The following is a 16,012-nucleotide window of genomic DNA, read 5'->3' on the forward strand; positions in this document are numbered from 1 at the left end:
GGTGTAGAAGTAACTTCAGATGTGCCCCAGGGAAGTGTGTTGGTTCCGTTGCCATTCATGTTGCATGTTAATGACCTTGCACACAATATTAATAGTATCTTCAGACTTTGAGTAGATGATGCAGCTCTCTATAATGAAGTACTACCTGAAAGAAACTGCATAAATATTGAGTCATATCTTGATAAGATTTCAAAGTGGTACAAAGACAGGCAACTTGCTTTAAACATCCAGAAATGCAAAATTGTGCCCTTCACAAAATGAATAGTATCCTATTCAATGTTAGTGTCCAGTCCCTAGTGAATGAGACAGTACCTGAAATTGAGGGTAGCAGAGCAAAAGTTGAAATGCTCAATTCAGTTTTTCAGATAGGATCGGCAAACTCATACAAACACTAGGCTGAAACACTTTGTAAAGATATGAAATGGAATTATCACATAGGCTCTGTTATGGTTAAAGCAGGTGGTGGATTTTGGTTTATTGGTTGATTACTGGGGAAATGCAATCAGTGTACAAAGGAGACTGCTTACATATTTCTTGTGTGTCTGGTTTGAGAATATTTCTCAGCCCTTACCAGATAGAACTAACATTGAACATATACAGAGAAGGTGTGCACAAATGATGACAGATTTGTGTGATTCATGGGAGAGTGTCACAGCGTTATTGAAGGAACTGAACCGGCAGACTCTTTAAAATAGACATAAACTATCACAAGAAAGTCTATTGACAGAGTTTCAAGAACCGGCTTTAAATGATGACTCTAGGAATATACTACATCCCCTATGTGTTGCTCACGTTGAGATCATGGGGATAAGATTAGAATAATTACAGGACACACAGAGACATTAAAAAAATCGTTCTTCCCACTCCAAACGTGAATGGAATGGAAAGAAACCCTAATAACTGGTCCAGTGGGATGTACCCTCTGCCATGCACCTCATGATGTAGATGTAGATGTCCCAGCTGTATTTATTTCGAATATGTCTCATACCCATGTGAGCAATGCACCGACTGGCGCAAAGCACACTGTTCATCTTGGCCGCTGCCGTGACACTCCTTGTTTACGGTGGTGAACAACAGTTGGCTGTGTGTTTGTGTGTTGTTGTTTTTTTCTGCTTATTCATGAGTAAGAAACAGTTGGTTTGTTTTAAAGAAGATTTAGTACGTCACTCGAGATAGACAGTGAGGAAAAGATTACTAGTACCTTCAGAGCAGGCTAAAAACCACGGGAAATGCCGTAAATATGTTAGAGATGGTAGCATGCCAAAAGTGGCATGTAATCACAATGATGGACTGTGTAAAGCCTCTGAGCATTCTACTGCAGACAGTAAGCATTTCCATACAGCATTTTGTAACCACAAAACTAAAGTGTAACAAGTTTTATTTATTACAAATTCTGTACAGATACCGAAAATACAACGTATTAGGGAGAAACAGAATGATCGAAAACTGGTATTTTCTATTTGTTACTTTATTTAGGGAGAAGGGTGGCAGGGGCAAATGAAAAGTGTGTTCAGCATTTTCTGCAGCATTTTGCAAGTGAATTGTAAACATTTTCAGTGACTTTCTGCATAGTATTTCAAAATCTATTCTTGCAGAGGAGAAACTGGGGACAGGAAACACATTAATATTTGGACTGATGGCATCAAGGAACTGATTTGTTAACACATCCTGAGTTTCAAATGCTGTTCTGCACATTGTATATGAGAGAAAGTAGGTTAACCAGTATATACAGATAGTATTGTATAAGTTACTTGTAACAGGTGTACACATTGTGTGTTGTTGTTGTTGTTGTTGTTGTTGTCTTCATTATGATAAAGAAAATTTGTCAATTCTTGACCAGCAAGTCAGGTTATGTAAGTCACACATTAGTAACTAAAAAGTTACTGTTGTTGTAATTTGGATTTGTTGTTTCATTCAGACTCACAGTTGAAAGTATTTACTGTCCCATCTACCGATCAGAGTAATGTGGAATTGATTCCTTGAAGCTAAAACGGAAAATGAAGCAGCCCACTTCTGCAACTACCAGCTTTATTACCAAGTTTTCGCTCGTGAGTTTAACCTTGGATTTGGAACACCAGGCACAGATATATGTAGTTATTGTGAGCAACACCCACAGCATTTGAAGTGTAAAGAGGGTGGAGAGAAACCCAAGACAATAGCTTATGAACTTCTTGTACATAAACACTGTGCAAAGAGATTTTATGAACTCATGAAAGCAATGAAAACATGTGATGATACAGCTTGTTTTGTGTTTGATATGATGCAAAACCAGCCTTTGCTTCATACAGCTTTGAGGGAGGTGTTTTTTTATCGGCACCTCTGACATTATTATCTGGGTCTTGTTCATCACTGTGGCATGAGGTCAAAACGAGATAAAACTGTTGTGTCTTTTACAGTTGGGCAGAAAATGATGCTATGCGGGAAAGTTCACAGGTCTGCAGTGAGCTGTTTCACTATTTGTTTGAGTTCTGTACTGCAAACCCACAAATAAAGAAAATCAACCTGCATCCACTAAAGGAGGAGAAGTTGAAAGACATTAAGTCACTTTTAAGTAAGTTAGGCATTACGGAGTGCCATCATGCAATGCCATTCTGGCAAAAGGTATTGTCACAAAGAAAAAAAGATGCAATAAATGACTCTTCTGATGATTAGCTCTGAAAGATTGTATTACCTTCATGTGAGCAATGTTTAAACTTAATATTGCATATATCATTGAGTATTAGCCTTTACACAAACAATCCTTAAAATATTTTTACTTCCAAAATTTCTTAACTTCAAGGCATATGATGCTGTTACTACCACTTGTAATCGTGGAGGATTTTGGAGAATCAATGCCAGTGTCAACAATGTAATTATGAATAAAATATGTTGTAATGATAAGTCTGTTTCAAATTAATTATCTGAAAATAAATATCATATTATAAAAACTGCTATTTCATGGATTTGAGACACTTTGGAAATAAGTTCTTCAATTCGTTAATCACCAAATGTCCTGCTAAATCTGAAAATGATGTCAGTTATAATTTTTCAACATTATTAAAGTGTAGTCTGATGACTCTCAATGACCATAGATTATCAAGTGAAGCTCATGTGAAAACGATGCTCAAAATGTAACTACATTGTGTGTGATGTGTCCATTGTTGATTTGTCAAGTTTTGGTTGCAGGATGGATTCATACCAGTGGACCGCATCAAACAGGGGATGAAGGTGGAAGTACAGGATAGGATAAACCCATATCTGTTATGGGTAGCAACGGTGAGCTTTTATGATGTTTCAATTCTATATACTTTTTATTTTCATTTGGTCTTTCTTTTAAGATTATCATTATTTTAATCAATTTGGAGGCAAAAATACTCATTTAAGGAACAAAAATTTCTACAAGCATGACTGCTAATTCTTTTACATTATGAAATGTTCTCACATAGTCTGCTTTGCAAAACAGGAGCTGACTGTTGCAAACTGTACATTTAAGTATTTACTCTTCATCAATTATTGTCAATATGTAATAAACAAAGGATTCTTTCAGAATGTACTATATATTCTCATAGGATTTGTTGGTATCATGCATTTATTTGAAGGACCAGCTTCATCCATTCAAAAGACACAAAATGGAGAAACAGTCTGTATGTGAAAAGCACCCCCTCATCAACCATTTGTTAATGTTTGTGTTCCACTACAGCACACATTTTCAAAAGACTTTTCAAGAAATGAATGGAAGTAATTAAATAGTGAATGTTTTCTGTTGACACACTCATAGTTTCAGAAAAATAGCAAAGGTTTGTTTACCTTACTAAAAATTTGTAATTAAAAGTACATCATTTTGAAGTGATTCAGAATTTTTATCTATTCCAAAAGCCTGATTTGGTTTTCCAAGGTTTTACCAAATCATTCTAAGCATATACCAGGGCGGTTGTTAACTACAAGCCGTAGTTGTTGCCATCCTTATTTTCCCAGATGTGTACCTGAAATTAACATTTAACATACTAATATCATTATGTGTATTTAATTATTATTCATTAAATTTAACTAAATGTTCCATGACCGCATTCAGTATTGTTACAGTGTTCCTGTAAAGTAAAAAATGGTATTAAAAAGCATGATATTTATCTGGCAAAAACTTAAACTTTGGGTTCTGCCTTACAGCAGGTCTTGCCATGGGTGAAGCCTCGCCAGAGAGGTCCACCGCATGAGTGTCTAGGGAAGTGATTCCTGTGGTGGTTTCCCATTATTTAGCAAAAGATGAGTTGAAAAGTGTTAACTTTGTCTTCTTGTCTTTGTGACCAAAATCTAGATCTGCTACTGTAAACCCAAGTTGAGACTGATTGCTGTGCCTTCTTTCACCATATCTTACCTGTTAAAGTTAAACAATATTGCTCCTCATCAACTTCACCAACTTTTGATGAATTTCTGTTGATGATAAACCATCCAAAATATAGAATTTTATGATTACGCAAAGTCCGTTTTATCTGTTATAATGAAATATACTAACTTGACTACCTTTAAAAGCCATTTGAGCAAAACTGTATTGTGCTAATCAAGTTGACAATTGAGCAGCCTGAGAACTTCCCCTGGACTATCATATTACCGTGATAATGAAATGTTCCTCCTTTACTTTCTATAAACACTGTAGGTGTTGTAGCAATTTTCTGTTTATTGTCTGTTTTTTTTTTTTTTTTCATCTATTTATTCTCTTTACCTTCATTTTCTGTTCAGTCCTTTTGACCAGTGAGCACCACTCTCACTACCCATACTGAATGTTCTCATGTTCATTTCTACATCTACATCTACATCCATACTCCTCAAGCCACCTGACTGTGTGTGGCGGAGGGTACCCTGAGTACCTCTATCGGTTCTCCTTCTATTCCAGTCTCATATTGTTCGTGGAAAGGAGGATTGTCGGTATGCTTCTGTGTGGGCTCTAATCTCTCTGATTTTATCCTCATGGTCTCTTCGCGAGATGTACGTAGGAGGGAGCAATATACTGCTTGACTCTTCGGTGAAGGTATGTTCTCGAAACTTTAACAAAAGCCCGTACCGAGCTACAGAGCATCTCTCCTGCAGAGTCTTCCACTGGATTACCTATCATCTCCGTAACGCTTTCGCGATTACTAAATGATCCTGTAACGAAGTGCGCTGCTCTCCGTTGGATCTTCTCTATCTCTTCTATCAACCCTATCTGGTAAGGATCCCACACTGCTGAGCAGTATTCAAGCAGCGGGAGAACAAGCGTACTGTAACCTACTTCCTTTGTTTTCGGATTGCATTTCCTTAGGATTTTTCCAATGAATCTCAGTCTGGCATCTGCTTTACCGACGATCAACTTTATATGATCATTCCATTTTAAATCACTCCTAATGCGTACTCCCAGATAATTTATGGAATTAACTGCTTCCAGTTGCTGACCTGCTATTTTGTAGCTAAATGATAAGGGATCTATCTTTCTATGTATTCGCAGCACATTACACTTGTCTACATTGAGATTGAATTGCCATTCCCTGCACCACGCGTCAATTCGCTGCAGATCCTACTGCATTTCAGTACAATTTTCCATTGTTACAACCTCTCGATACACCACAGCATCATCTGCAAAAAGCCTCAGTGAACTTCCGATGTCATCCACAAGGTCATTTATGTATATTGTGAATAGCAACGGTTCTACGACACTCCCCTGCGGCACACTTGAAATCACTCTTACTTGGGAAGACTTCTCTCCATTGAGAATGACACGCTGCGTTCTGTTATCTAGGAACTCTTCAATCCAATCACACAATTGGTCTGATAGTCCATATGCTCTTACTTTGTTCATTAAGTGACCGTGGGGAACTGTATCGAACTCCTTGTGGAAGTCAAGAAACACGGCATCTACCTGTGAACCCGTGTCTATGGCCCTCTGAGTCTCGTGGCCGAATAGCGCCTTCTGGGTTTCACACGACCGTCTTTTTCAAAACCCATGCTGATTCCTACAGAGTAGATTTCTAGTCTCCAGAAAAGTCATTATACTCGAACATAATACGTGTTCCGAAATTCTACAACTGATCGACGTTAGAGATATAGGTCTATAGTTCTGCACATCTGTTCGACAGTCCTTCTTGAAAACAGGGATGACCTGTGCCCTTTTCCAATCCTTTGGAACGCTACGCTCTTCTAGAGACCTACAGTACACCGCTGCAAGAAGGGGGGCAAGTTCCTTCGCGTACTCTGCGTAAAATCGAACTGGTATCACATCAGTTCCAGCGGCCTTTCCTCTTTTGAGCGATTTTAATTGTTTCTCTATCCCTCTGTCGTCTATTTCGATATCTACCATTTTGTCATCTGTACGACAATCTAGAGAAGGAACTACAGTGCAGTCTTCCTCTGTGAAACAACTTTGGAAAAAGACATTTAGTATTTCGGCCTTTAGTCTGTCATCCTCTGTTTCAGTACCATTTTGGTCACAGAGTGTCTGGACATTTTGTTTTGATCCACCTACTGCTTTGACATAAGACCAAAATTTCTTAGGATTTTCTGCCAAGTCAGTACATAGAACTTTACTTTCGAATTCATTGAACGCCTCTCGCATAGCCTTCCTCACACTACATTTCGCTTCGCATAATTTTTGTTTGTCTGCAAGGCTTTGGCTATGTTTATGTTTGCTGTGAAGTTCCCTTTGCTTCCGCAGCAGTTTTCTAACTTGGTTGTTGTACCACGGTGGCTCTTTTCCATCTCTTACAATCTTGCTTGGCACATACTCATCTAACGAATATTGTACGATGGTTTTGAACTTTGTCCACTGATCCTCAACACTGTCTGTACTTGAGACAAAACTTTTGTGTTGAGCCGTCAGGTACTCTGTAATCTGCTTTTTGTCACTTTTGTTTAAAACAGAAAAATCTTCCTACCTTTTTTAATATTTCTATTTACGGCTGAAATCATCGATGCCGTAACCGCTTTATGATCGCTGATTCCCTGTTCTGCGTTAACTGTTTCAAATAGTTCGGGTCTGGATTCTTTGTCCCTGCCACCCATTATGAACGTTTGAGTCTCCCAGTCTATATCCGGCAAATTAAAATCTTCACCCAGAACTATAACATGGTGGGGAAATCTACTCGAAATATTTTCCAAATTATCCTTCAAGTGCTCAGCCACAACAGCTGCTGAACCAGGGGGCCTAAAGAGACATCTAATTACCATGTCTGATCCTGCTTTAACCGTTACCTTCACCCAAATTATTTCACATTTCGGATCTCCATCAATTTCCTTCGATACTATTGCACTTCTTATCGCTATAAACACGCCTCCCCCTTCACTGTCCAGCCTGTCTCTGCGGTATACATTCCAATCTGAGTTTATGATTTCATTACTGTTAACATCTGGTTTCAGCCAACTTTCTGTCCCTAGTACTATATGGGCATTGTGACCGTTTATTAATGAGAGCAGTTCTGGGACCTTTCTATAGATGCTCCTGCAGTTTACTATTAGCACATTAATATTGTTATTCCCTGTTGCATTTTGCCTACTCCTACCTTGCCGCGTCTCAGTAGGCGTATTGACGGGCCTAGGGAGGGAATTCTCTAACCTAAAAAACCCCCATGTGCACTCCACACGTACTCCGCTACCCTTGTAGCCGCTTCCGGCATGTAGTGCACGCCTGACCTATTCAGGGGGACCCTACATACTTCTGGCTATTCATTTCCTTCCTTTTAGAGTTCAATAATTTCATTCTTTAATCATTTTTAATTTTGAGGTGTATAATTACACTGTCATTTGCATCTATAGTCTTATTATGTGTACTTCTACAGCTCACATTACTTCTTTCCTGTTACCTTGGCTTATTCCCCTCTGTATACATTTGCTGTTATCGTGATTGTAGCTCACAAATATTTACGAAGCTGTAGTACTCGGAATGCACAGCTACATTTTCAGTTGAACTTTTCGCCTGTCAAATTCAGCTTATGTTTGATGAAGAGAGAGATACATTTTCTTTTTATTTTATTTATTTATTTATTTATTTAGTGTCCCAAATTTTACAGGCATTATACTAGAACAAATAGAAAAAGTACTGGTGAACATATGTCCATAAACAAATAGATGTTGAAAAATAGATCGATCATTCTGTCATATGAAAGCTATTTGTTGGCACTATGGGAAGTGCTCAGTGTGATTACCACTCATTCTTAAACATCCTTCAGCCCTCCTCAAAGAGTAGCTCAGCTGTGCCAACACATCTCTTTGCATTTGGATATGGTCACATCTGTGGGAAACACACTCCTGTAATGTGTGCGTGTTTTAGATGGCTGTGAGATACACAAATACCTTCAAATGTGCACATGATAGAAATCTAATTGTGTGTTAGGTACCGTTTTACAAGGAGTAGAAAATGGTGTGGTTCCCCACTGTGCATAAACCATATTCATTGTCTTTCTGCAAGTGTAACTTTCACCAGTGCCACAGGTAACATACTGTGATAAATTGGTGATAAATGGCATCTGATTATTTATCTGGTAAAGTGTAAGGCCCTGTGAGTCTGTCTTCCACAATTCCTGCTCACAGGTTGCTACTAGAGCGAGCCAATGCCTCGCATCTATGATCTTTCAAGGATTTGCGTCTGTCCCCATTTGGCTATTGTGGTAATTTATTATCCTACTGTGTGTGAATCCTGCTTGATCCATAACTAAATTGTATGTTATGAACTATAATTTGGTATTGTTGTCTTCTGTCACCTGAGAGCTTGCATATTCTGTAAGTGATATGGGTAAAGTAACTACTCGTGCAGAACTGACTGTGCAAGACCATGGTTTTTGCTTTCACTGGCTCCATTTGTTCTCACATTCTTTTCAGGGTCACCTTTTAATTCACTGTTCGATATCTGGTGTGCAAACTGTGCAAAGTCTACTGTGATCCCATGTCCTTGATATGAATGATCCCATGTTTGCAGGTTGCTAGAACAGTCTACCCAACAATTTTTTCATACAGGATGCAACACTGATGGCATACATGGCATACATGGCAGGTGTCTCTCGGTTAATACTCTTGGCTAAACCAAAGCAGAATTCTGTTTTTACCATTTTCTGTTTGGATTAGGAGGACTGCACTTAACTGTTTACATTTTTCACACTCCATGTAATCACTAAGTTTGTCGTGATGACAGTACAACCTCAAAACAAAATGTACAGAATAGCGCACATAGCAGACAGTTGTTAAGTGTTGTGTCTTACAATAGCATCATAGTGAGAAGGCTAAGTGCAGAGACAAAGATGACGACTAAGAAAGGAGCAACTTTGGAAAAGTTATAGTCCATAAATGAAGATTTTAAGTTTACTTCTGCTCTCAGAATGACAGTAAATTGTGACTCTGTGTGTGTGTGTGTGTGTGTGTGTGTGTGTGTGTGTGTGTGTGTCTAGAGAGAAAGCTGTCAGATTAAACTATAAATCATGTTATGTATTCACTAATGCACTTCTGTCACACCAAATTTCTGCACATTCCATTGTTTGCGTAAGGTGAGTGTATCATTTTATTAATGTGTGTTATAATGATTTCAGATTGTTGAGAATGTGGGAGGTCGCCTGCTACTTCGTTATGATACACCAGACTCAAACTTCCCTGACTTCTGGCTATTCTACAGCTCTCCTCGACTCTTCCGTATGGGTTTTGCTGAAGAGAATGGTGAGTATTAGTGATAAGATTTTTTGTGGTGGTCAGACCTACACACAAAACTGCATATGTGAACACATTGTAGTTAAACCCCAATGCTTTTATTACTGTAGTATCACTTGCAATGCTGATATTGATTTACAGAAAGTGTGATTCACTTGTGGAAGTACAAAACACATTCCTTACACAAAACTAATAAAAACTTAACAATTTTGTAATTATATACAGTGTAACAAATCCAGGTTATGTTATTTTACCGTATTGATTAGGTAAGATTTGTTGTTCTGCCTTCAACAAAATACTTTACTTGTATATAGGGTGTAGAAAAATTTCCTCTACCAGCAACATCCACTATGGATAATATTCACTTTATTTGTTTTACACACTCTAATTGCACTAAGACGGTGCCATCAGCAGTGGGTTTTTAATTACTAGTGCAATTTGCGTGGTTATTGTGCTTCTAGTTTATGTCTTCACCAAGCACAAAAAAGTAGCTACAAAGTCAACAGCTAATTTTTGTTTCAATCATCTGTGGCCTATCTGTCATAATCAATTATCTGGTTTGGACCTGTACTGCCACTAATGTACAGAGTTTCTCTGGTTGAGTCGTCACAAACATAAGGAATGAGGTATTCATTCAGCCATAAAACTTCAAACACAAACTCATATCATATCTGTTTGATAACTCTTACTCCATAGAAGGATTTCTAAATGTGTGTGTGTGTGTGTGTGTGTGTGTGTGTGTGTGATATGAAAGAAAGAAAAAAAAAATACTGTAGCATAAGACAATCATGTAATTGGTTAGCATGGTGCTATTTTTCACTTAAAAAATATACTTCAATTATAAATCTTATCCCTTCCACATATGATACCTTAAATTTGCAAATAACTGACTGTGTGTGATTATGCTCCTTCCCCATAAACTGCTTTCTTACATTTTGATTAGTGGACAGGTTTTTTCTACAATCTTTGTATTGTGTTCCGTGTAATAGTATTTGTGTTCCACTTACTGATTTGTTTCACACCCAAGGAACTTGTTTGCTTATACAAATCTATGCATACATATACCATAAATATGTAAAAATAAATAAGTTATTGTTTGGTATTTAATAGTTGAGCCTTTGACAAAATTGAAGGTATCTGCTCTGACAACAGCAAGCCACAGGGGTAAAATATCCAGAGGAAAAAATATATAATGAAACTGGGATTATTTCTGTGGGAAATCCTGAGTGAGGCATTGCTTTGGGAATGAGGTGAGAGGAACATCAGTGCTGAAAAGTTTGGATATTTTTATATGTGTTGTGACAGTATGTTTTCACAACAAGAAACTTCTATTTTATTAAGTTCAGTCTTTCCCATGTCTTATTAGTCTGCATTACTACATATTTAAGAATGAGTGAACTATTAAAATCAAGAAAGCATGAATTCAGCCAAACTTAATGAGCCTAACAAGATGTACATACTAGGACTAGATAGAGTGAATCAGGGTGACAATTTCATGACACCTCTATGCAGTGTCTTGTTAGAAATTGGCCTAAGAAATTGAAACCAATAACTTTTTGGAATATGGAGTCTCAAGGACATATTGTAGTATTTGCTGTGAACAGAAAATCCTAGCTTAAAATTATTTATGTCAATGAAAGATTTGACTGTGCCCTTCTAAAAAGCCAGTATCCACTTCTTATGTATATTGTCAGTTATTTTAAAAAGATGGGACTTTTTATTGATTGCACAACAATATAGACAAGCAAAAATAAGTTTCAGTGTTACTTTTTCTCAGTTTTTGTGATTTTTTTTTTCATATTTTGATGTTACAGGGCTATTACAAATGATTGAAGCGATTTCATAAATTCACTGTAGCTCCATTCATTGACATATGGTCACGACACACTACAGATACTTAGAAAAACTCATAAAGTTTTGTTCGGCTGAAGCCACACGTCAGGTTTCTGCCGCCAGAGCGCTCGAGAGCGCAGTGAGGCAAAATGGCGACAGGAGCCGAGAAAGCATATGTCGTGCTTGAAATGCACTCACATCAGTCAGTCATAACAGTGCAACGACACTTCAGGACGAAGTTCAACAAAGATCCACCAACTGCTAACTCCATTCGGCGATGGTATGCGCAGTTTAAAACTTCTGGATGCCTCTGTAAGGGGACATCAACGGGTCGGCCTGCAGTGAGCGAAGAAACGGTTGAACGCGTGCGGGCAAGTTTCACGCGTAGCCCGCGGAAAATTGGCTCATGCCAGACCTGGAGACCCACAGCGCCGACTTCATCTTTCAACAGGATGGTGCTCCACCGCACTTCCATCATGATGTTTGGCATTTCTCCAACAGGAGATTGGAAAACCGATGGATCGTGTAATGTCTCTTGCAGCGGTCTCTCCGCGATATTTTCAGAAATTTTATAAATTATATAACTCAGTACATATCTCGAAATATCTCTTCTTATCTTACCGATTATCAATGCAAAGTAGTTTCAAGCCCAATTATTCCTTGGAGCGTCCATTTACTCCATGGAATAGCTTCTCTGCTAAAGCCCAATTATTCCTTGGAGCGTCCATTTACTCCATGGAATAGCTTCTCTGCTATCTATGTTTTCTCTTATGAAAAAGAAAAAAAAATGGTTCAAATGGCTCTGAGCACTATGGGACTCAACATCTATGGTCATCAGTCCCCTAGAAGTTAGAACTACTTAAACCTAACTAACCTAAGGACAGCACACAACACCCAGCCATCACGAGGCGGAGAAAATCCCTGACCCCGCCGGGAATCGAACCCGGGAACCCGGGCGTGGGAAGCGAGAGCGCTACCGCACGACCACGAGATGCGGGCATGAAAAAGAAAGAGGACTTCTTGCCGATTAGACGTGAAAGGAGGATGTTTATGTATGTATTGTTGGGCTAGTCGCCATCTTGATGAGATTCTGCATGAGAAGGAATTTAATACATGAACTAAACTAAAGTAAGTGTGTTCACATATTATTTAACTGTTTATTATTGACAGTGTCTGCTTACTACGCTGTGTTGCACGGGATCAGTGGGGAACATCTGATTTACACTGGACGAACCTGCCGTTTTGTATGCTCAATATATCCAGTTACTTCAAATAAATAGGCTAACACGGTCTTACCAGCAGATCTCCGGTCTTCCCCATGTGATCACCGAAAGTTAATAATTATTACAAATGTTTCCAGGAGATCGACTGACAATTTTCGTCGCACCGAGACTTCGAAATTGCTTCACTGCCTTATGGAATTTAAGTTAAGCTCAATTTAATCAGGATAGAACAGTATTGAACTGTGTGAATGTGATTAGCCTGCTTTGTCAATGAAAATTCCCTTAATATACTCATGTTTTACTATCCTGATCAGTGAAGCTAAATCAGGCCGGTGTGAGAGAGGTTTTTAAATTTTAGATCCCACACACAAAAAAGTATTAAAATCGGTCGTGGTGGAGATCATGATCGGCAATTCATGTCATGGCCTCCACGCTCTCCCGACTTAACCCCATGCGATTTCTTTCTGTGGGGTTATGTGAAAGGTTCAGTGTTTAAACCTCCTCTACCAAGAAACGTGTCAGAACTGCGAGCTCGCATCAACGATGCTTTCGAACTCATTGATGGGGACATGCTGCGCCGAGTGTGGGAGGAACTTGATTATCGGCTTGATGTCTGCCAAATCACTAAAGGGGCACATATCGAACATTTGTGAATGCCTAAAAAAACTTTTTGAGTTTTTGTATGTGTGTGCAACGCATTGTGAAAATATCTCAAATAATAAAGTTATTGTAGAGCTGTGAAATCGCTTCAATCATTTGTAATAACCCTGTATTTTCTGCCAGTTTTGGTGTTATTTTCTGTCAGTTTTGGCATTATTTTATGCTGACTTTAGTATTAATTTCTGATGGCTTATTTTTTAAGTATTGTATGTTCCTACTTATGTCTTATTCCATTGTTTCTCATTGTCACATTGAAAATGAAAATATACCTATCAGTTACATTATATTTATGAACACTGCAGGTCACATTTATTGACATTATTAAAATAGAAATAATTTATATTAAACCCATTAAATCTAATCAGTTACGGAAAAGTAGCTTGTGAACTGTACAGCCTTGAAAAGTTCTCTTCTGAGACTCCACGCCACTGTTTCATCAGCACTTCATAGTAGTGTGAAAACAACTGCCAAGAGTCAAAATTTGAGCATGGTAGGCAGCTTACTTTCAGCTCAACACGAGACATATTTACATATCCTGCTGGCATGGAAAGTTGCTTTTGTACTAAATTATGTAGGAATAGGATAGTTAACATGGCTGAGATCAGCCTTTCTGTGTACACATAATACTCTTCACTATGTCAGCATTAACAGTGTTCATTATCGTTCTGTGGTGGAATGTGAACACATAGTTCATAATGGATCTGTGACCATAAGATTTGTTAGCCTAGTTTCAACATGCAACCCTGTGCGTTTCAGTGTTTCCTTCATTTCTCTCTGAAGAATTTGCCTCTTCATATTTGTCAAAAATTTAACTATTTTAATCATTAGAATTCCATTTCCCACAATAATGAAGCGATCTTCACTATTATCTTGGAATACAGGTATTTTTTTATCTGGCAACAGATTTCCAGATATTTTTGCGTGACAAATCATACCAAAAATAATGTGGTTTTGTGTGGTGCATCACTTAAACTGCATACTTTTGTAGTACGTAAGTTTAAATATGAAAATCACCAAGCATGCCACTTTATCTGCAGAAATATGTAAATAAACATTGTGTCCACTCATTTTGCTTCCATGTACTGATCACAGCACAGGAGACACAATGTCGTGCATAAGTGTTTCTGGCCATAAAACAGAACACTGAAATTGTTTGTTTTAGTTTGTATTGAATATTGTTTTAGCTATTTTGTGAATAAAGTTTGTGGAGACAGCATGAACTATTGCATAGGCTGGAGCCTAGGTTAGGATGAAAAGAGTCAGACATTATACTGATTTACATGTTTGCAAAAGGAAAGGGCTGTATTTGGTGCTTTTCATATTCATACTTCCATACTATGAAAATATTTAGTTTATTTGATGATTTGTATTAAAGGTCTCTCAGTAGATCACTATTTTTTGTACGATAAGTTGTGCAAAAGAGTTGGGTAGTGTCAGGTTGGCAGCTAAAACTGCTACTGGAATGTAGTTCATTTGAAACCACATCAAGACTCATAATTCTTTAAGCAAGAAATTGACTGATATTTTAAGATCTGCCCATCCACGTCAATGTTATTGATCAAGCAGAATTATAAGTATACAGTTGTGTTGCTTCTGGGGTTGCTCCCAGCATGAAAGATCAGATCCCCAAATCACAAGCTAATAATCTTTTCTTTCTACAGACCTTGGCAGTTAATTTGTTTGAAAATGGGGTGCCATACTATATGATAATACTAGAATTAAAAATAAAATAATGCACAGGACAAATATTGATGTTTGCAACAGAGTAAAGGGAAGAAAGGAGGAAGTAAAAGAAGAAGAGAGAGATAAGGGGTGAAGACTGGAAAGCGAGCAGGGGCAAGTAGAGGATAGGAACTAGCAGGGACGGAGACATAGAGCTGAATGACTAAATGATATGTTGGAAGAACTGTCACAGACTGCATAATCCAGAGGGAATGATGCCTGGAGAAAATGTCCAAAAGGCTTTAGGTTGTGAAGGACTTACTGAAATTAACTGCCAAATGTCAATTAATGTTCCATGTAACTGAGCGGCTGAGATTATCCTTCGGCCATAGTCGCAATATACTGTTTGGATTTGTTGCCCAACTGTCGTATACACACAGTTAGATGTACAGTTCTAACAAAGTTTGTATATGACATGATTTCATCAGAAAATCACACTACTCCTGATCAAATACTACTTTTTCTACATCTTCAGCTGTAATTCTTTCAAATTTAGTTTACAATTTCCTGTTATCCTGATCCAGACTGAGGATATAGGTATTACTTATGTAGCTACATAAGTCAACGTCTGATTTAATTCATTTATTAAAAATTAATTGAAATACTCATATATTTCTGAAGGGTTAGGAAGGGATTTATAGACATGTGAACTACCAGCTGTGACACCAAGTTCTTATTTTATAATTGTCCGCATGCCTTTGTTTTATTTGTATGGTTCAATATGAATTTTTTGTGAACCATTTCTTTTCGTGCTCTTCCTACTATTTTAAAATATAGCTTTATAATGTCTGACATAGTTTATAAATTCTACATGTATTTTACTTTTCAGTTCATTGTGTGTCTTCTCCTACCACTTGACACTTTAGTAGTACCAGCAGTTTTTAATTTAGACTGTCTGTTAATTGTAATGACAAAAATATTTGGTTTAACCCTGCATAAAA

The 16,012-nt window shown here is 37.8% G+C and overlaps 1 protein-coding gene across 4 annotated transcripts in view; it reads left to right on the forward strand.

Annotated features, from left to right (window-relative positions):
- Positions 1 to 16,012, forward strand: part of LOC126190842 (scm-like with four MBT domains protein 1) — a 179,104-nt gene that overhangs the window by 52,909 nt on the left and 110,183 nt on the right. The window contains exons 1-4 of one of the 4 annotated variants that reach the window (XM_049931423.1): positions 2,410 to 2,601; positions 2,780 to 2,848; positions 3,166 to 3,255; positions 9,519 to 9,642. In XM_049931423.1, coding sequence (XP_049787380.1) covers positions 2,416 to 2,601; positions 2,780 to 2,848; positions 3,166 to 3,255; positions 9,519 to 9,642 — 469 coding nt within the window. In that variant the 5' untranslated portion in view covers positions 2,410 to 2,415. Of the gene's footprint in view, positions 1 to 2,409; positions 2,602 to 2,779; positions 2,849 to 3,165; positions 3,256 to 9,518; positions 9,643 to 16,012 lie in introns of those variants that run through there. The other 3 variants (XM_049931424.1, XM_049931425.1, XM_049931422.1) reach the window with 3 other exon arrangements.

Source organism: Schistocerca cancellata, chromosome 6 (assembly GCF_023864275.1).
Source record: "Schistocerca cancellata isolate TAMUIC-IGC-003103 chromosome 6, iqSchCanc2.1, whole genome shotgun sequence".
Taxonomy (NCBI): domain Eukaryota; kingdom Metazoa; phylum Arthropoda; class Insecta; order Orthoptera; family Acrididae; genus Schistocerca; species Schistocerca cancellata.